Genomic DNA, 18487 nt, shown 5'->3' with positions numbered 1-18487 from the left:
TTTCTGACACTTGTTGTTTACAAGTTAAAATCTGTATTTTTTGCTAGAAAATTTCTTGGAACCCCCCAAACTAATATATATATCTATATATAAATATATAGATATATATATTTATATATAGATATATATACATTTTTTAAAGCAGAGACCCTAGAGAATAAAATGGAGATCATTGCAATACTTTTTTTTCACACCGTATTTGCGCAGCGGTCTTACAAACGCAATTTTTTTTGGAAAAAATATACTTTTTTGAATTTGAAAATAGGTAACCATTAAATTTAGCCCAATTTTTTTCTATATTGTGAAAGATAATGTTACTCTGAGTAAATTGATACCCAACATGTCATGCTTCAAAATTGCACACACTCGTGGAATGGGCGACAAACTACAGTACTTAAAAATCTCCATTGGTGATGTTTAAAAATGACAGGTTACCAGTTTAGAGTTACAGAGGAGGTCTAGAATTATTGCGCTAACGATCGCAGCAATACCTCACGTGTGGTTTGAACACCGTTTACATATGTGGATGTGACTTGCGTATGCGTTCGCTTATTTTACAAAAAATTTTGATCACTTTTATTCCTATTACAAGGAATGTAAACATCCCTTGTAATAGTAATAAGCAGGACAGGACCTCTTTAATGTGAGATCTGGGGTCAAAAAGACCTCAGATCTCATATTTACACTTAAAAGCAATTTAAAAAAAAAATGGGCCCTTTTAAGGCCGGAGGGAGGAAGTGACGTTTGACATAACTCTGGTCCTCCAAGAACATTAAGACTTCCAGCCCATCCATCCCGGGGATCGGATAGTTTCCGCCGCTACCAACAGCTCCGGTAAGCTGCGGAGACAACCTCTCCCACCAGTCCATAAAAGTGATCTTGCGGAAAACCACTTTTATGTCAAAGCGGACTGCCCGCCGTTGAAAAATATACCAGGGTTATGGCAGCTATCTGCTGCCATAACCCCAGTATTTAACATCAAAGTAGTGACCTAAATACACAGTGGGCGGTCCGGAAGTGGATAATTAACCACTTTAGCTCCAGGCCTTTTTCTGACACTTTTTTGTTTACATGTAAGAATCTGTAAGAGTCTGTTGCTAGAAAATTAAATTTATATATATACCGTATTTATCGGTGTATAACACGCACCCCAATTTAGGAGGGAATTTTAAGGAAAAAAAAACTTTTAGGAGGGAAGTTGAAGGGAAAAAAACTTACATTTAAATGCCCATCAGTGCAGCCTTCTCAGTGCAGCCATGTCAGTGCAGCCTTGTCAGTGCAGCCATGTCAGTGCAGCCTTGTCAGTGCAGCCTTGTCAGTGCAGCCATGTCAGTGCAGCCTTGTCAGTGGAGCCTTGTCAGTGGAGCCTTGTCAGTGGAGCCTTGTCAGTGCAGCCATGTCAGTGCAGCCATGTCAGTGCAGCCATGTCAGTGCAGCCATGTCAGTGCAGCCATGTCAGTGCAGCCTTGTCAGTGCAGCCTTCCCCAGTGTCCATTGCAGCCTTGCCCCAGTGCAGCCTTGCCCCAGTGCAGCCATGTCAGTGCAGCCTTGCCCCAGTGCAGCCATGTCAATGCAGCCTTGCCCCAGTGCAGCCATGTCAGTGCAGCCTTGCCCCAGTGCAGCCATGTCAGTGCAGCCTTGCCCCAGTGCAGCCTTGCCCCAGTGCAGCCTTGCCCCAGTGCAGCCTTGCCCCAGTGCAGCCTTGTCAGTGCAGCCTTGCCTCAGTGCAGCCTTGCCCCAGTGCAGCCTTGTCAGTGCAGCCTTGCCCCAGTGCAGCATTGTCAGTGCAGCCTTGTCAGTGCAGCCTTGCCCCAGTGCAGCCTTGTCAGTGCAGCCTTGCCCCAGTGCAGCCATGTCAGTGCAGCCTTGCCTCAGTGCAGCCTTGCCCCAGTGCAGCCTTGCAGCTCGCTGAGCTTCAAAATCGCCGACCGCGATTTGAAAATGGCGCCGCAGGCGCCGAAATACACAGAGCCGGTCCTCGGCTCTTCTCGGCGCCTCTCGTTCACTTTCGGCTCCACTCGGGATGGGCGTGACTGTGAGCGGAGCTATCCGAACCTAGCCGAGTACACTCGGCTACGTTCGGGCGGCGCTCGAGTGAAGCCGAAAGTGTCCGAGAAGAGCCGAGGACCGGCACTGTGTATTTCGGCGATTTTTCACATCTGACAGCTCAGGATTGCAGGGGATCGGCGTATAACACGCACCCGCGATTTTCCCCTGATTTTAAGGGGAAAAAAGTGTGTGTTATACCCGATAAATACGATATATATATATATATATATATATATATATATATATATATATATATATATATATATATATATATTTTTGTAAATATTTTCTTCTATCTTTTCATGTGACAACACTGAAGAAATGACACTTGTCTACAATGTAAAGTAGTGAGTGTACAGCTTGTATAACAGTGTAAATTTGCTGTCCACTCAAAATAACTCAACACACAGCCATTAATGTCTAAACCGCTGGCAACAAAAGTGAGTACACCCCTAAGTGAAAATGTCCAAATTGGGCCCAAAGTGTCAATATTTTGTGTGGCCACCATTATTTTCCAGCACTGCCTTAACTCTCTTGGGCATGGAGTTCACCAGGGCTTCACAGGTTGACCCAGGGTGTTACGCAGTGATTACTTTAGACCAACATTCTTTTTTCTTTTCTGTTGCTTGAAAACAAACCTCTGGACAGTCTTAATCTGTTTCTCCTCATAGAATACACTAAATGGCAACAAGTATGTGGACATCCCCCCTCTAAATGATTGAGTTCAGGGGTTTCTGGTGAATGTCCTGTTAATATTACATTATTTATTTATTAAAGGTACAGTACTTGTATAGCGTTGTCAATTTACCCAGCACTTTACACATCTATTGTACATTCACATCAGTCGCTCCCCCCAAGGAGCTTACAATCGAATGTCCCTAACTCACATTCATACATATTCATACTAGTCCCAATTTAGACAGGAGCCAGTTGACCTACCAGCATGTCTTTGGAGTGTGGGAGGAAACTGGAGTACCCGGAGGAAACCCACCCAGGTACAGGGAAACATGCAAACTCTAGGCAGGTAGTCCTGTGATTGGGATTTGAACCGACGACCCCAGTGCTGCCAAGCAGAAGGGCTAACCACTTGGCTACATAATACAAAGACATTGTGGTCTTCCAGCTTTGTGGTAACAGTTTGGTGAAGACCCTTTTCTGTTCCAGCATGACTGTCCCCACCCTGTGTACAAAGCCAACTCCATAAAGACATGGTTTGGTGTGAATAAACTTGGAGTGTCCTGCACAGAGCCCTGACCTCAACCCTACAGAACACCTTTGAGATGTTTTTTGTGAGCCAGGTCATCTCATCCAACATCAGTATCTGACCTCACAAATGTTTTAATGGACATGAATTCTCACAGACACAATCCAAAATCTTATGAAAGCCTTTTTCAGAAGAGTGGAGGCCACTATAATCATAAGGGGGAAGGTCAACTTCATATTAAGGGCTATGGTTTTGGAAGGAGATGTCTCTCATAGGTGTAATGATCAGGTGTCCACCAACTTTTTGGCCATTCATTGGGGTTGATTTATTAAAACTGGAGAGTGCAACATCTGGTGAAGCTGTGCGTGGTAGCCAATCAGCTTCCAATTTCAGCTTGTTCAATTAAACTTTGATAATCAAACCTGGAAGCTGATTGGTTACCACGCACAGCTGCACCAGATGTTGCACTCTCCAGTTTTAATAAATCAACCCCAATCAATGGCCAAAAAGTTGGTGGACACCTGACCATTACACCTATGAGACATCTCCTTCCAAAACCATAGCCCCTAATATGGAGTTGACCTTCCCCCTTATGATTATAGTGGCCTCCACTCTAAATCAACCCCATTGTATATCAAAAGAGACATTGCGATGTTTCTGTACAGGGTGTTAGGTGGTGATTTTGCTGTACAGTCCAGCCTCTATATTTACATTAAATAGCCATGTTCTTTTCATCCGTGGTCAGGGCAGCGATACGTCTTTGTGTTTGGAGGTCGCTCTGTGCCGCCTGCGGCCCTGCGGGAAGACGGCCTCTTTCTCCAAGTGGAGGAGCTACGCTGGGTTCAGGTAGGTGTCGAAGTGCTGAGAACAGATGTAAATGGCAATCTCACTCCACGGGGTCGATTTAGTAAAGGCAACCGCTTCACAAGGAAAATGTTCACTTTGCAAAGACATTTTTCCTTAGCTTAGTGAATAAGGTGAAACTGCAGGGCTGTGCCACACAGCACATTTATTTTCAGTAATAATGATGGAATTAAATGAATAATGATAAAAACGGGCAGAAAATAATTGCAGACAGTAACGTTTGCAGTGTTGCTTCACATTGGAGGACTGCCCATTTATGATGATGGTCAGTGCAACCATGTTTGTTTACATAAGTGGTCAATGAAATGTTCACTTGCCCACTTGGGAACTGCCCGCCCGCAATGTACTGTGTATAAGTGGCCTGTACATGGCAAAGCAACGTACCCGTACGTCACTGGCTGTTTCCGGTTTTAGGGCACGTATGTGTGTCCCCCCGCCAACACAGTACACATTTGGAGCCTAGCAGCAAGTCCCAGCTAATTATTCATGGCTGGGCCCTACTGATTGGCTGTGTACAATCACATCCCAGAGCCCTGTGTTGGTAAACAACACAGAGCACTGTAGGAAGGGAGCGATCTGTCAGTTTCTTATCCCTGCAAAGCAGAGATAAGAAACAAAGAGATCTTTAGTAAAAGATCAGCACACATTACACATTGTTAGGCACGCAGTAAACCCTTTTATTGCTCCTGATGTTTAACTCCTTCACAGCCAGTGTCATTAGTACAGTGACAGTGTTTAGTTTTAGCACTGATCACCCTATGAATGTCACTGGTGATGTCAGTGTCCATCAGTCAGTTTCCCCCCAGCATCAGTGTCAGATTGACCACCGCACTATTGCAGTCCCACTATAAGTCGTTTATCAATGTCATTACTACTATAAAAAAAAAAAAATTCCATTAGGCTCCATTCACACCTGAGCGTTTTCAGCTCGAAAAACGCAGAACAAGCAAAATCCCATTCATTTCCATGGCCCCTGTTCACATCTGAGCGTTTTGTTAGCTGAAGTAAAACGCCTGAAGCTGAAAAATGTACACAAGCTTCTTTTTAGGCAGATTATAGGCGTTTTCTTTTTTTTTTTGCATTGGTGACCTTTTGACCTGTAAAAAATCACGCGACTTTCTGCCCGATAACGAAATGCTCAGGTGTGAATGCAGCCTTATGTATCCCATAGTGTGTAGACGCTACTATGACTTTCACACAAACCAATCAATATATGCTTATTGGGATTTTTTTTTTTTTTTTTTTTTTTTTTTTAATCAAAGACATGTAGCAGAATACATTTTGGCCAAGATTTAAGTTCGAAATTTTGTTATTTGTTTTATTGAATATGTTTTATAGCAGAAAGTAAAAAATATTGTGATTTTTTATTTATTTATTTTTTCAAAATTGGCGGTCTTTTTTCGTTTATATAGCAAAAAATTAAAAAAAATAAAAACCTAGAGCTGATCAAATACCATCACAAGAAAGCTCTATTTGTGTGAAAAAAAATGATATATATTCAATTTGGGTACAGCACAATTTCCAGTAGCGGAGTGCCAAATATCATTGGTAAGTGGCAATGATCACCCAGGCTGGGGGGGGAGTCATGGTTCTCCTGGACTGAGCGGTGTTCATATGTCATTACACGAGAGCCGCTCAGTCCTGGAAGAATGCTCACCTCCCACCACTGCTGGAAGAAGTAGAAGAGCCGGGAATAATGCCACAAGACTTGAAAAAAGATCTGTATATGGGGTTAAAAAAAACAAAATACTGATGGGTGGGGAGATCCACTTCAAAGAGACCCTGTCAGGTCTGTAAGGACTACAACCAGCACTCTCTCCTGCAATAGAAGATGGTGAATACTTCCCACACCAGCAGCCCCTTTCTCCTACCCCCCCCCCCCCCCCATTTCAGAGCCTGTCTAACATTTTACAATTTCAGGGGTGATGGATCCCCGGGTCCTGTGCTACGCACCATCTGTCTTTTCTCTGGTCCCCAAGACCCCGCAGTGATGTAGGGGTTCATGGAAGGAACCAGCCCACCCTATAAATAAAGCACCCCCCCCACCATTCTTCAGAAAGCCGGACATGTTGGGGGTCATCAGGAAGTTCAATGTGATTGGTGATGTCTCTCTTCCTCTGCTTGGTTTTGCAGGTCCGGGTTCTGGGCACGGCTCCTCCTTGGTGTCACAGTCACAGCTGTTCTGGATGGAAGGGTGGAGCTGTTATATCGGGGGGTCTCCTCAAATCTGGCCTTCCCACAGGATCAATTTATATCTTACATCCACGGCAAACGCATTTCGAGTGGGAGAAGCTGGAGACGAGCCCCCCTCTCACTCCCAGGTAATGGGGGTTCCCCAGACTCCCCCCTCCTGATGTCCTGAGTGCTATTCTATAAATATCTGCTTTTTGAAATTTATTTATGTATTTTTATTGACTTAAAGCATGTGTGTGTGTGGGGGGGTGTTGAGTGTATTTTGGGGCTTTTTTTATTTTGAAAGAAGGATTTTTTGATTGTGTGTGTGTGTTTTTTTTTTTTTTTTTTTTGTTTTTTTTTTCTTTTTTTTTTTATTTATTTATTTTTGAAATATGGAAGATGTTTTCTTGTTGTATTTAGGAGCTTTTTATTTAGAGTGTAGGGTTATTTGTGCTGTCTTTTTTTTAATTTTATTTAGGTGGTTTTTTTTTTGTTTTGTTTTTTTGGGGGAGTGGGGTTATTTTTTATATGGTGAGGTTTTTTTATATACCGTATTTAGCACCTTTTTATTTGGAGGGTGGGTTTTTCTTTTTTTAGTACTGTAACACCTTTTTTATTTGGAGCGTGAGTTTTTTTTAATGATGTATTTAGGAGTTTTGTTTTTTATTTTTATAGAGGGCGACGTTTTTATGTATTTAGCACTTTTTTATTTGGAGCATGGGCTTTTTTTATGATGTATTTAGGGGTTTTTTGTTTTTTTTTAGACGGTGAGGTTCTTATGTATTTAGAACCTTTTCATTTCAATCAGGGGGATTTTTAGTTATGTATTTAGGAGTTTTGTTTTTTTATTTTTATAGAGGGTGACATTTTTATTTATTTAGCACTTTTTTTATTTGGAGCGTGGGTTTTTTTTTTTTGGTATTTTTTTAGAGGGTGAGGTTCTTATGCATTTAGCACCTTTTTTATTGGGAGCGTGAGTTTTTTTGATGTTGTATTTAGGAGTTTTGTTTTTTATTTTTATATAGAGGTGACATTTTTATGTATTTAGCACTGTATTTAGAGCATGGGCTTTTTTTATGATGTATTTAGGAGTTTTTTGTTTTGTTTTTAGAGGGTGAGGTTTTTATGTATTTAGCACGTTTTTATTTGGAGGGTGGGGGTTTTTGATGTATTTAGTTTTTTCAGCTCATAGAGGTGTAATGGTCGAGTGTTCACACAGTCATTGCTATATATATTCCTCAGTAACCAGAAGTATATAAATTCCCTTTGTGTGCCCCAAATCCCTTTGCAACCCCAGATATTACTTGTAGCAGTGATGTCATCACTGTGCTGTGCAAAGCCGGCCCAGGGAGCAGAGCTGTGGGAAGGGCCAGCAGGCTCCACCCACTACAGACTGCCTGCAAAAATCTACAGGAAGGGGGCGGAGACAAGACCAGTCACCCTGCACTAGGAGAGAGAGCAGCAGTAACCGGTCTTTATTACAGGAAGCTCCTGCAGAGGGGCAATGGAGTTGTTTTACTAAAGACAAATAGACTGTGCATTTTGCAAGTTCAGTTGCTCTCTACAAAGTGCAGTTGCTGTAAGGGGAAGCTCTGCTGACTTTAATCATCCAATTATGTGCAAGCATAAATGCTGTTTTTTTGTTTTTATTTTCCATTTTTCCTGCATGTGATTGGGGTTTTCTTTTGTGAAGCTTTGCCTCATTTACTAAGCTCTGGAGCAAAAGAGTGCAACTGCACTTTACAAAGTGCACAGTCTATTTGCCTTTAGTAAATCCACCCGCAGAGTCTCACACCGGGATTATTACACAGATCCAGAAGAAATACACAAAACACACCAAGATTCAGGCTCGGTTCAAACCGATGCGATGCATCACATCGCATATAATTCACACAGGAATCGCACCATATTCCTGTGCAAATTGCATGTGATTCTGTGCCATGCGCTTTGAGCCAATCAGATCGCACTGCATCCGCATAAAAAAAGGTGCAGGCACCTTTTTTTTTTAATCCCCGCACTGGAATCGGATCGCATGGCTCTTCATATCCATGTGATCCGATTCTAGCAAACGCACTGCGTTCTGCGACCTGCTTTTGTGGTGATAACTTTGAATCGACACCGGCAGCAGATTGCATGAACGCAGTGCGATTGCTATGCGGGACATTTCCTGCGTCACATCAGTGTGAACCGAGTCTCAAGGAAGGATACACGTGACAAACGGCCAATATCCGCTTTCCCCGGGTTCAGCATAGGGTGTGCTAGTAGCGATGAATGGTACATTTTTATAAAGAGAGAAACAAAGGCTGATTTGTGGGTTGTACCGATCCTATCAGCCTTACTGCATGAACGGTGCATCCCAGAAATCACTTTACTGAAAACAAACTAAGATGGATTCTGATTGGCTGAAGTGGGGACCAAAATTAGCATTTTTCTCTGCTATTTAAGAATAAACCATTCTTCATTTTTTTTTTTTTTTTTTTTTTTTATACGGTCCCTGCCCTCTCCCCAGGTACGCTCACACCTCACACGTGATTGGAGATAGGCTGCTTCTGGTAGGAGGAGTTTGGATTCACAGACGAGGTGTACCGGGGCTGGCTGTTGTAGATCTGAAGACCGGACAAGTCAGCGAATTTCAACTTAACACTGTGAGTATGTGACTGAGGACTGCTATCCTTTTACAAAACACATGGGGGGGGGGGGTCAATCCCTATAACCTGGAAAAATACAATGCATTTACAATTGATCTTGTTGGCCATAACCTCCAATCAGGGTTCTTGTTTAGGTCTCCACTCTCCGGGTCCTCTCCTCCTCACCCTTCTCTAAAAGACTGTATCTGCATCTACCTTTTCTATCCTTAATGTTAGTTCTTCACACTCTGCCCCCATCCTCTTCTCTTATCCCTATAGGCCTGCACACTCTCTCATCTACCCTTCCCACCCAGGGAATATGGAGGCTTATGAACTCCCTTCCCTCCCCTCATAAACATTCACTCTCTGCCCTCTGTTCTTACCAAGTCTCATGAGTCTCTACCTTTTGCCCCCAACCTTCTTCACACCTTACCCATAAGCCTCTGCTGTTGACCTCTAATCCTCAGCCTTTCTCCAGTAGCCTGTGATACCTGCCCCTAAACCTTTCCCATGTGCTTGTTCTGCCCCCCCCCCCCCAAATGCCCTCAACCGTTCTTCCGTTCAGATGGGACAGTAATATTTATCAACAATATCCCTCACGAAATCTATGATACATTATTTCCACTGTATCAGAATGATGGAACATTGTATGAGCTTTGCCTTAGACTATTGTAGGTAGGAGACGAACAGTCTGCTACTGGGGTCTCCTGCTATTGTCTGTTTAATAAGGTGTTCTGTGTTTATACATAGGATAATGTACTCTGCTTTACCCTTGTTGCCGGACAGCCTGTTCGCCTGGGCTGGTTTAAGTGCTGCGTTAATCAGCATGTTGATTATATTATTGTCAGCTAGTAGTTGCTAGAGGAGGGGGGTGTAGCCATGAATCAGCCCTACTTCATTATCTAACCCGTTGTGTGATGTTTTGGGTAAATATTTGGGTTATTGTGTATGTGGGGGACTGACATACTTTTTAAGTGTATAAAAAGCCTGTATCCTTGTCCAATAAAACATTCCATGTTGCAGTTTTTTAACTAACCTAGTCTCGACCTGGTTCTTGGTTACAACATGTGGCTGTAATATCTGGTATCTGAAGGTCCAGACTGGAGGAAGCAGTGTACTGATGGAACCACTCAAGTGGAGTGTGGGCAGCAGTTCCATGACACTCACCCTTTCTCATAAAACTGCCCCCCCGCCCCCAACCATTCTCACACCTTCCCCATTGATTTTCAGTCCCCTGTTCTTCCCACTAATGCTCATAAACTTGTGCCCACCCTCAACCCTCCTCATTCCTCCTTTTATAAGCCTCCACTTTAAGGATCTCAACCTTCCTCCCACCTGCACCATAGTCCTTTATCATCCTCACCCTTCCTCATAAGTCTCCACCTTCTGTCTACAACCCTCATTACCCCCTACTTCATAAGCCTCTGTCTTGTGGCCATAACTCCCATCACACCTTCCCCCATAACCCTCTACTGTTTGCCTCCTTTCATTCTCACCCATCCTCATAAGCCTGCACCCTCTGCCCCCAACCCCTCTCGCACCTTCCCCATTGATTTTCAGTCCCCTATTATGCTCACTAATCCTCATAAACTTCTGCCCACCCTCAACCCTCCTCATCCCTCCCTTATAAGATTCCACCTGAAGGATCTCAACCTTCCTACCACCTGCACCATAATCCTCTACCCTATATCCTGCTCACCTTTCCCCATAAGTCTGCACCTTCTGTCCACAACTATCCTCACCCCCCCTTCTTCATAAGCCTCTGCCCTCTGGCCCTAACTCCCATTACACCTTCCCCATAGCCCTCTACTGTTTGCCTCCTTTCAATCCAACCCTTCCTAATACGTCTTGACCCTTTTCCTTCCTCGACCTTCCCCCTAAGACTCCACTATTTGCCATCTTTTATAGGTTTTCATTATAACGCTGTCTTTTTGCTTGCAGGCTTCATTGACATGGCCGCTAATGCTGCATGGTCACAGTTCTGTTCTTCTTCAAGACTCAAAGCAGATTGTTATTCTGGGCGGAGGTGGAACCTGCTTCTCATTTGGGACTCATCTTAATGCGCAGCCTGTAGTGGTGGATCTTAGCTCTGCGCCAAGTCATGCTGTCCCACTAGGCCTTGGTGCAGATGGGCCAGCAGGTCTGACAAGTGTACCAATGTCATCAAGCTGAAATCTACAGACTACACATGCATGTGATGGTTATATAGACTGCTAGAGGTTCACGGGTTAAGAAGAGGGATATTGGTGGAGTGGAGACGCGGCTGTCGGTCAGTTTTACCGAAGTGCTGGAGACTGACCAGCCTCTACTGGAAAAGTGACATCACTGAGACAAGAAAGTCCACTTTTGCCAACTTGTTTCTCACTTTATCATTGCTCTGTTAGGACATTGGGTTTTTCTCCAAACATGGGTATGGGGTAAAATATTTTAATATTTAAAAGGATAATAGAAAGTTTTAAACCTTTGGGTTATACTGCCACCAACAAAAGGATTCAGCAGTTGCAAAAAAAAAAAAAGTTAGGCCAGCCCAAGATAAGCCCTCTGCAGCTAGCATCCCTATAGGATGGGCATGTTTTTTTCAGATACAAAAGATTTTCCAGCACGTGTACCAGCCAGCCTGCAAAACAACCAAATTTGCCATGTCTAACAGTTTACGTCAAAGACAGATAGTTTTGTTTGCACACATTTGCAAATATATGCATACGCCACGGTGCCCATGCCAAAGGATCTACCTATTGGAGGGTCACCTGGCTTGGATTCAGTTGGACAATGCCACTGCAGTGGCATATATTAATCAAGAAAGGTAGAGTGGATCTAGTTGTGGGCAGAATTTCATATTCTAGCCTTCTCAGCTGTTTACATTCCAGGAGTAGATAATGATTATTAGCTGGCAGGATCTAGACCTAGGGAAGAAGCCTCTTCATCCAGATGTGTTTCAGGACCTGTGTCACAGGTGGGGGACACCAGAGGTGGACTTTGGGTTCAATAACAAACTGGTTAGGTTTGTATCTATGTACAAAGAGCCACTAGTGGAAGCAGTGGATGCTCTTATGGCTCCCTGAGGTCAGTAAACCTTGATGTATGCCTTTTCTTCCTTTTGAAGCTTTTCCCTCACCTGCTCTGCAGGATAGATATAGAAGGCGTCCCAGTGATCCTCACTACTTTAGATTAGCCCAGAAGTACAGTACAGTATGTGGTATGCCAACCTGATAAGGCTTCTAGCAGACGCACCATGGGCCCTTCTAAACCCTTTTGAATATACTGTCAAAAGGGCTGATTTGCCCTCCTGCTTTTTGGCTGCTGGCTTTAACGGCATGACTTTTTTGTTTAAGACCCTTGTGTTGGGGGGATCTCCCATGTGGTTTCCCCAATTCAATCTCCTTTGACTTGGTGGCTTTAAAAGCCACTGTTTGAACCCCTTAGAGACATTCCTCTTTCTGTTCTCACCCGCAAGGTTGCTTTCTTTGTAGCTTTCACCTCCTGTGAAGTGATTGTCTGAGCTGCCAGCCCATTTTTTGGTCTTCCGTAGGGACAATGTGATGTTGAGGCTTCATTCCTTCCTGCCCAAGGTAGCCTCGTTCATCCAACAGGACATTCTTCTCTCATCCTTGTCTTACTCCAGTTCATCAAAAGGAATTCCTTCAATGTCTGGATGTAGTTTAGGCTGTGTCTCTTAATCTCTTAGCAACGGTTTCTTTCAGAAAGATGGATCTCCCAAAGGGGACATCAGCTTCTCTTTCGTTATCTCTGGGTTACTCAAACATATCATCGTTCAGGCTTATGGTCTCAAGTATCAGAATCACCCCTTTCCTGTTAAGACTCGGTCCACCACTGGGGCTGTGATCTCCTCTTGGGCTTTCAGCATCCGGTCTCTGTTTACCAGATTTCTAAGTCTGCAACATGGTCTTCTGCTACCAGGTGGACATTTCAGCCAGCTTCAGATTTAGGTTCTTTCAGGCGGTTATATTAGCTGCAGGCAGTTTCTGTGTACTTTGGTCCTGTTATTGATTGTGTTGCCCTGCCCTCAGCTGTCTGTTTTTGGACCTCTCGAAGCTTGAAGACTTCTTGTGACATCCAATGGACAGGAAAGAATACAGATTTTTGTAAAATAAATTTTCTTAGAGTCCATTGAGAGACACTGGTCCCAACTTTTTTGTGTTTAGGATCCCGCGGTACTATTTCATTATAAATATGAGGTTTGCTGGGAGTAGGATGGGTTATACGCAGGGCTGGTCCACATTTTTTATTTTTTTTGGCAGTGCCTTATCCTTCTGTAGATGACAGGATGACCTATAGGTTTAAGGCTTTCTGTATTCCTCAGTGGGCTCCAAGAATGGGAAGTAAAAAATATTATATATATATATATATATATATATATATATATATATATATATATATATATATATATATATATATATATTATATATATTTTTTTTTTTTTAAGAAAACTGCAGACAACAAATTGTATTTTATAATAAAAGCGATATTAAATATGTTTTGGTAGTCGGTATTACATTGTTGCCCTAAAAATTTGATTTTAAAACGTTATGTAGATCCTATTAAAAAAAAAAAAAAAAAATGGGACAGACCATAGTTTGGTGACCCCCAGCAGAAGAGACTCAGAATGACAGAGCCCGGGGGTCACCAGTTTTTGTAAGGAGCACATTTTCATATGAGGAATAGGGATACATGAAGCCATTTTGGCAAAACTAATTTTGCATCTTCACCATTGTCAGATCTCCTAATTTCAGGATTGAGCTGCTTAGGTAAAATTTGCATGGGGAAAGGATCCTGTCATTTTAGAAGGTGTCTTTTTTTTTTTTTTTTTTTTTTTTTTTTTTTTTTTTTTGTCTTTAGGGTAGGTAAGTTTATTTTATTTCATTTTTTTTTATATACTATACAAGAACACCAAGGATAGTTGAAAGGAACTTCTATGACCTTCAGAATCCATTTTATAAAGCCCATCGCACCTTTTACATGCCACCAAAAAGCACTTACATTTGGTTTTCCCTATTGACTGCAATTCATAATGCTGAAATCTCCATATTTTTACTGAAGTTTTGGGGAAATGAAAGCTCTCCGTTTCTCTTGTATATAATGAGTGAATATATTAAGCAATTTCTGCATCTCAATTTTCTGCATCCTCCTAAACCAAAATTATGCTTTAGTTTGGAGATCGGGAAGACATTTTCTCCCTGTTGGAGCAAAGGCAATCCGACAATCCCTGGATGAACATTCCACAGTGTTAATTCTTATAAGTACACTATATTGTCAAAAGTATTGGGATGCCTGCCTTTATACTTTGCAGCTATAACAGCTTCAACTCTTCTGGGAAGGCTGTCCACAAGGTTTAGGAGTGTGTCTATGGGAATGTTTGTCTATTCTTCCAGAAGTACATCTGTGAGGCCAGGCACTGATGTTGGATGAGAAGGCCCGGCTCGCAGTCTCTGCTCTAATTCATCCCAAAGGTGTTCTATCAGGTTGAGGTCAGGACTGTCAAGTTCCTCCACCCCAAACTGACTTATCCATGTCTTTCTGGATCTTTCTTTGTGCATTGGTGCGCAGTCATGTTGGAAGAGGCAATCCCCAAACTGTTCCCACAAAGATGGAAGCATGAAATTGTCCAAAATGTCTTGGTATGCTAAGGACTTAAGCGTTCCCTTCACTGGAACTAAGGGGCCAGTGCACAAAGCAAGGTCCATAAAGACATGAATGAGCGAGTTTGGGGGTGGAGGAACTTAACTGGCCTGCACAGAGTCCTGACCTTAACCCAGTGTTTCTCAACTCCAGTCTTCAAGACGCCATAACAGGTCATGTTTTCAGGCTTTTCATTACCTTGGACAGGTGATTTGATTAGTTTCACTTAGTAATTACCACAGCTGTTTCATCTGAGGGAAATCCTGAAAACATGACCTGTTGGGGCGCCTTGAGGACTGGAGTTGAGAAACATTGCCTTAACCAAATAGAACACCTTTGGGATGAATTAGAGCGGAGGCTGTGAGCCAGGCCTTCTCATCCAACATCAGTACCTGACCTCACAAATGCTCTTCTGGAAGAACGGTCAAACATTTCCATAGACACACTCCTAAACCTTGTGGACGGCCTTCCCAGAAGAGTTGAAGCTGTTATAGCTGCAAAGGGTGGGCCAACTCAATGTTGAACCCTACGGACTAAGACTGGGGTGCCATTAAAGTTCATGTAAAGGCAGGTGTCCCAATACTTTTGGTAATATAGTGTATAAACCATAGTTTGTGGACTCTATAACTTTCCTACAGACTAAATAATATACACTGATTTGGGTTATTTTCACCAAAGAAATGTAGCAGAATAAGTTTGGAGACCACTGATTTAAATGACTGAATAACCCAGTCTGTTTTCCATAAAAGAGTGGGCTCTTGGGCCATACTTCAGCGGAAGTTGGAGCTGTTAGGGAGAGATACTGTTTTTTGTTTTCATTTTGGCACAAGTCCCCCAAGGCAGTGCCTCGTTGTTTGACAATTAGCCCTACATAAGATCAGGGACAAGATAAGTAGGAGGGAAGAAGCAAGTGGTGAAAAGTGGCTGGGGGTGCCCAAAGAGGGAGACTATAAGGCACAGGGGACAACCTCAGACATGCAACAATGTGTTGGCAAATCCACTGGGTCTGAGATATTCCACCCATGCCCATATTGGCTTAAGTATGTTTGGGAATGTCAAAAAATGTTGTCTGTATTCATTTTTATATATTTTTTTAGGAAGAACAATTTTAGCAAGTACAGACATCTGTTGATCCTGTCAGAAATGTGGTGTCCTTGTCACTTCCTGTGAGATGAACTGAAAGCACAGTTCCCGCCCGGCCAATAGCAGACGCTATTTCACGTCCTGTCAGGATGAGACAATCGCGGGGCCGCACAGTGGCGCAATCTGTCACCGACCATGTCTACGGGACATGACCGATCAGGGTACCGGCTCGCTGTCTGTACCATGTGACCACCATGACGAATCACAGTAGGTCACATGATAGTGACCACAAAGTTGGGAGAATGAAATTGTTCAAAATGTCTCGGTATGCTGATACTTTAAGAGTTCCCTTCACTGGAACTAAGGGGCCAAGCCCAACCCCTGAAAAACAACCCCACACCATAATCCCCCCTCCACCAAATGGTTTGGACCAGTACACAAAGCAAGGTCCATAAAGTGATACTAAAGTCTCTTTTTTTATTCTTCTCGGGTCCCTCTTCGGCTCTCCTGGCCCCTCCCTCCTAACGAGTGCCCCCACAGCAAGCAGCTTGCCATTGGGGCACCAGAGTTCCTCTGGGGTACAAATGTTGAAAAAGGCTGCCCTAGAGAGACCACAACTTCTGTAAACCTTCGGTATTAACAATTCTGGATCTATATGCAGTCATACTGCAAATAGGAGACACCAGCGCTTTTTTTTCTCGGAGAAGAGGTGTGGGTACTCCCAACTTCTGAGTCACCCCTTGTTTCTGCCTCTTACCCATTTCCGAGCAGTGTCCCTTAGTTCCACCTTCCAGGATCGTTCCTTTTATTGAATACACAACCAAGTACTGGAATGCGTTAATATTAACAAGAAAAGCAGTAAAGTAGACCCCCCTTTCCAGCAACAATAGATCCCTTAAGTAATAATAGACCACCAGCAACAATAGATCCAACCAGCAACATTAGTTCCTCCTGGCAATAATAGATCCACTACAGCAACTGTGGACCCCAAGCAGCAAAAATAGATCTTCCAACAACTACAATACACTTCAGCAACAATAGATCCCCTGAGCATTGTCCCTTTGTTTCACCCCACCTCTTAATACCTCCCCTTTTAGATGACACCACAAAATGATACATGGTTGTGTATTATTTAAAAGGGGCGGTATTAAGAGGTGGGGTAGAACTAAGGGACAATGCTCGGGGGGTCTATTGTTGCTGAAGAAATATGTTGTAGTTGTTGGAAGATCTATTGCTGCTGCTGGGGTCTACAGTTGCTGGAGAGGATCTATTATTGCTGGGGGGTACTATTGTTGCTGGTCTGATCTATTGTTGCTGGGGGGGCTGTTATTACTGAAGGGATCTATTGTTGCTGGAAGGAGTGTCTATTGTTGCTCGTTACAGGAGATCTACTTTTACTACTTCTCTTGTTATTAAAGTGGGATTCCGGCGGTAAAAAAAAAAAAAAAAAAAAAAAGTCAGCGGCTACAAACACTGTAGCTGCTGACTTTAAATAAGTACTTACCTGTCCTGGGTGCCCACGATGTCGGCTGCCCGAGGCCAACCCGTCCCTCGGCTCCCGGCACTGCCATCCTAGGTAAGGGAAACAGGCAGTGGCGCCTTGCGGCTTCACTGCCAGTTTCCTACTGCGCAAGCGGCACTGTGCTCTGAATGGCCCCGTGGTGTTCTGGGAACACACACATTTTCCAGAAGACAACGGGGCCGCTCACCGAGGAGCAGAACACACCGCGGAAAAGGAAGAGGCAGATTAGGAAGACTGCCTAGCAACAAGGGTTTAGGTAAGTTTAAAATGTTTTTTTTTTTTTTTTTTCAAACGTTTTTATTTTTTTAGGATTTTTGGTGAATTTTTTTTTTTCAGGGTGGCCCTCTACTTTAATGACGCATTCCATACAAATTACATAGCACAAAATGATAATTGGTTTTGTATGGAATGCATTAACCACTTACAGACCGGAAGATTTCCCCCCTCAATGACCAGGTCATTTTTTGCAATACGGCACTGCGTCGCTTTAACTGACAATTGCGCGGTCGTGCGACACTGTACACAGACAAAATTGACGTAATTTTTTCCCCCACAAATAAAGCTTTCTTTTGGTGGTATTTGACCACCGTTTTTTTTCTTTTTGCGCTTTATACAAAAAAAAACGACAATTTAAAAAAAAAAAGAAATATTTTATTCTTTTTGCTATAATAAAAATCAAAAAAAAAAAAAAAAAGTCTTCGTCAGTTTAGGCTGATATGTATTCTTCTACATATTTTTTGGAAAAAAGTATCGCAATAAGCGTATATTTGGTTTGCGCAAAAGTTATAGCGTCTACAAATAAATATATCCCCTATGGTATTTTTATTTTTTTGCTAGTAATGGCAGTGATTTTTTTTTTTTTTTTTTTTTTTTAGCGGGACTGCGACATTGCGGCGGACAGATCGGACACTTTTAGGACCATTGACATTTATACAGTGATCAGTGCTTTAAAAAATGCATTGATTACTGTATAAATGTCACTGGTAGGGAAGGGGTTAAATGTGTTCCCATGTGTGTGTTTCTAACTGGGGGGGGGGGGGGGGGGGGAGGGAGGGAGAGGGGACTGGCTGGAGGAGGAGAGAGAGATCGCTGTTCCTGATTACTAGGAAAAGAAGGTCTGTCTCTCCTCTTCTGTCAGAATGGGGATGTGTGTGTGTTTATACACACACACACCCCCATTCTGGCTCTCGTGCCCACGATCGCGGGTGGCCAGCGGACATCGCAGCCACGGGCATTGGGTCCCCCACCATGCAGCTGGTGCGAGCGCCTGCTATCGCCCTTAAAAAGGTGCCGACGTACACCTACGGCAATTTGCTGGATTGTGCC

The 18487-nt window shown here is 43.1% G+C and overlaps 1 protein-coding gene across 2 annotated transcripts in view; it reads left to right on the top strand.

The window, feature by feature from the left end:
- The window catches only part of LCMT2 (leucine carboxyl methyltransferase 2), a 49345-nt gene extending 35931 nt beyond the window's left edge, over positions 1 to 13414 (top strand). For both annotated transcript variants that reach the window (XM_073612753.1, XM_073612754.1), the window contains 4 exons: positions 3999 to 4099; positions 6251 to 6438; positions 8802 to 8937; positions 10861 to 13414. In XM_073612753.1, coding sequence (XP_073468854.1) covers positions 3999 to 4099; positions 6251 to 6438; positions 8802 to 8937; positions 10861 to 11091 — 656 coding nt within the window. In that variant the 3' untranslated portion in view covers positions 11092 to 13414. The remainder of the gene's footprint in view (positions 1 to 3998; positions 4100 to 6250; positions 6439 to 8801; positions 8938 to 10860) is intronic.
- The last annotated feature ends 5073 nt before the right edge of the window (positions 13415 to 18487 follow it).

This window comes from Aquarana catesbeiana, linkage group LG02, assembly GCF_042186555.1.
Source record: "Aquarana catesbeiana isolate 2022-GZ linkage group LG02, ASM4218655v1, whole genome shotgun sequence".
NCBI classification, from domain to species: domain Eukaryota; kingdom Metazoa; phylum Chordata; class Amphibia; order Anura; family Ranidae; genus Aquarana; species Aquarana catesbeiana.
Note: the sequence above shows the minus strand (reverse complement) of the source record. Positions and strands in the feature narration are given on the sequence as shown.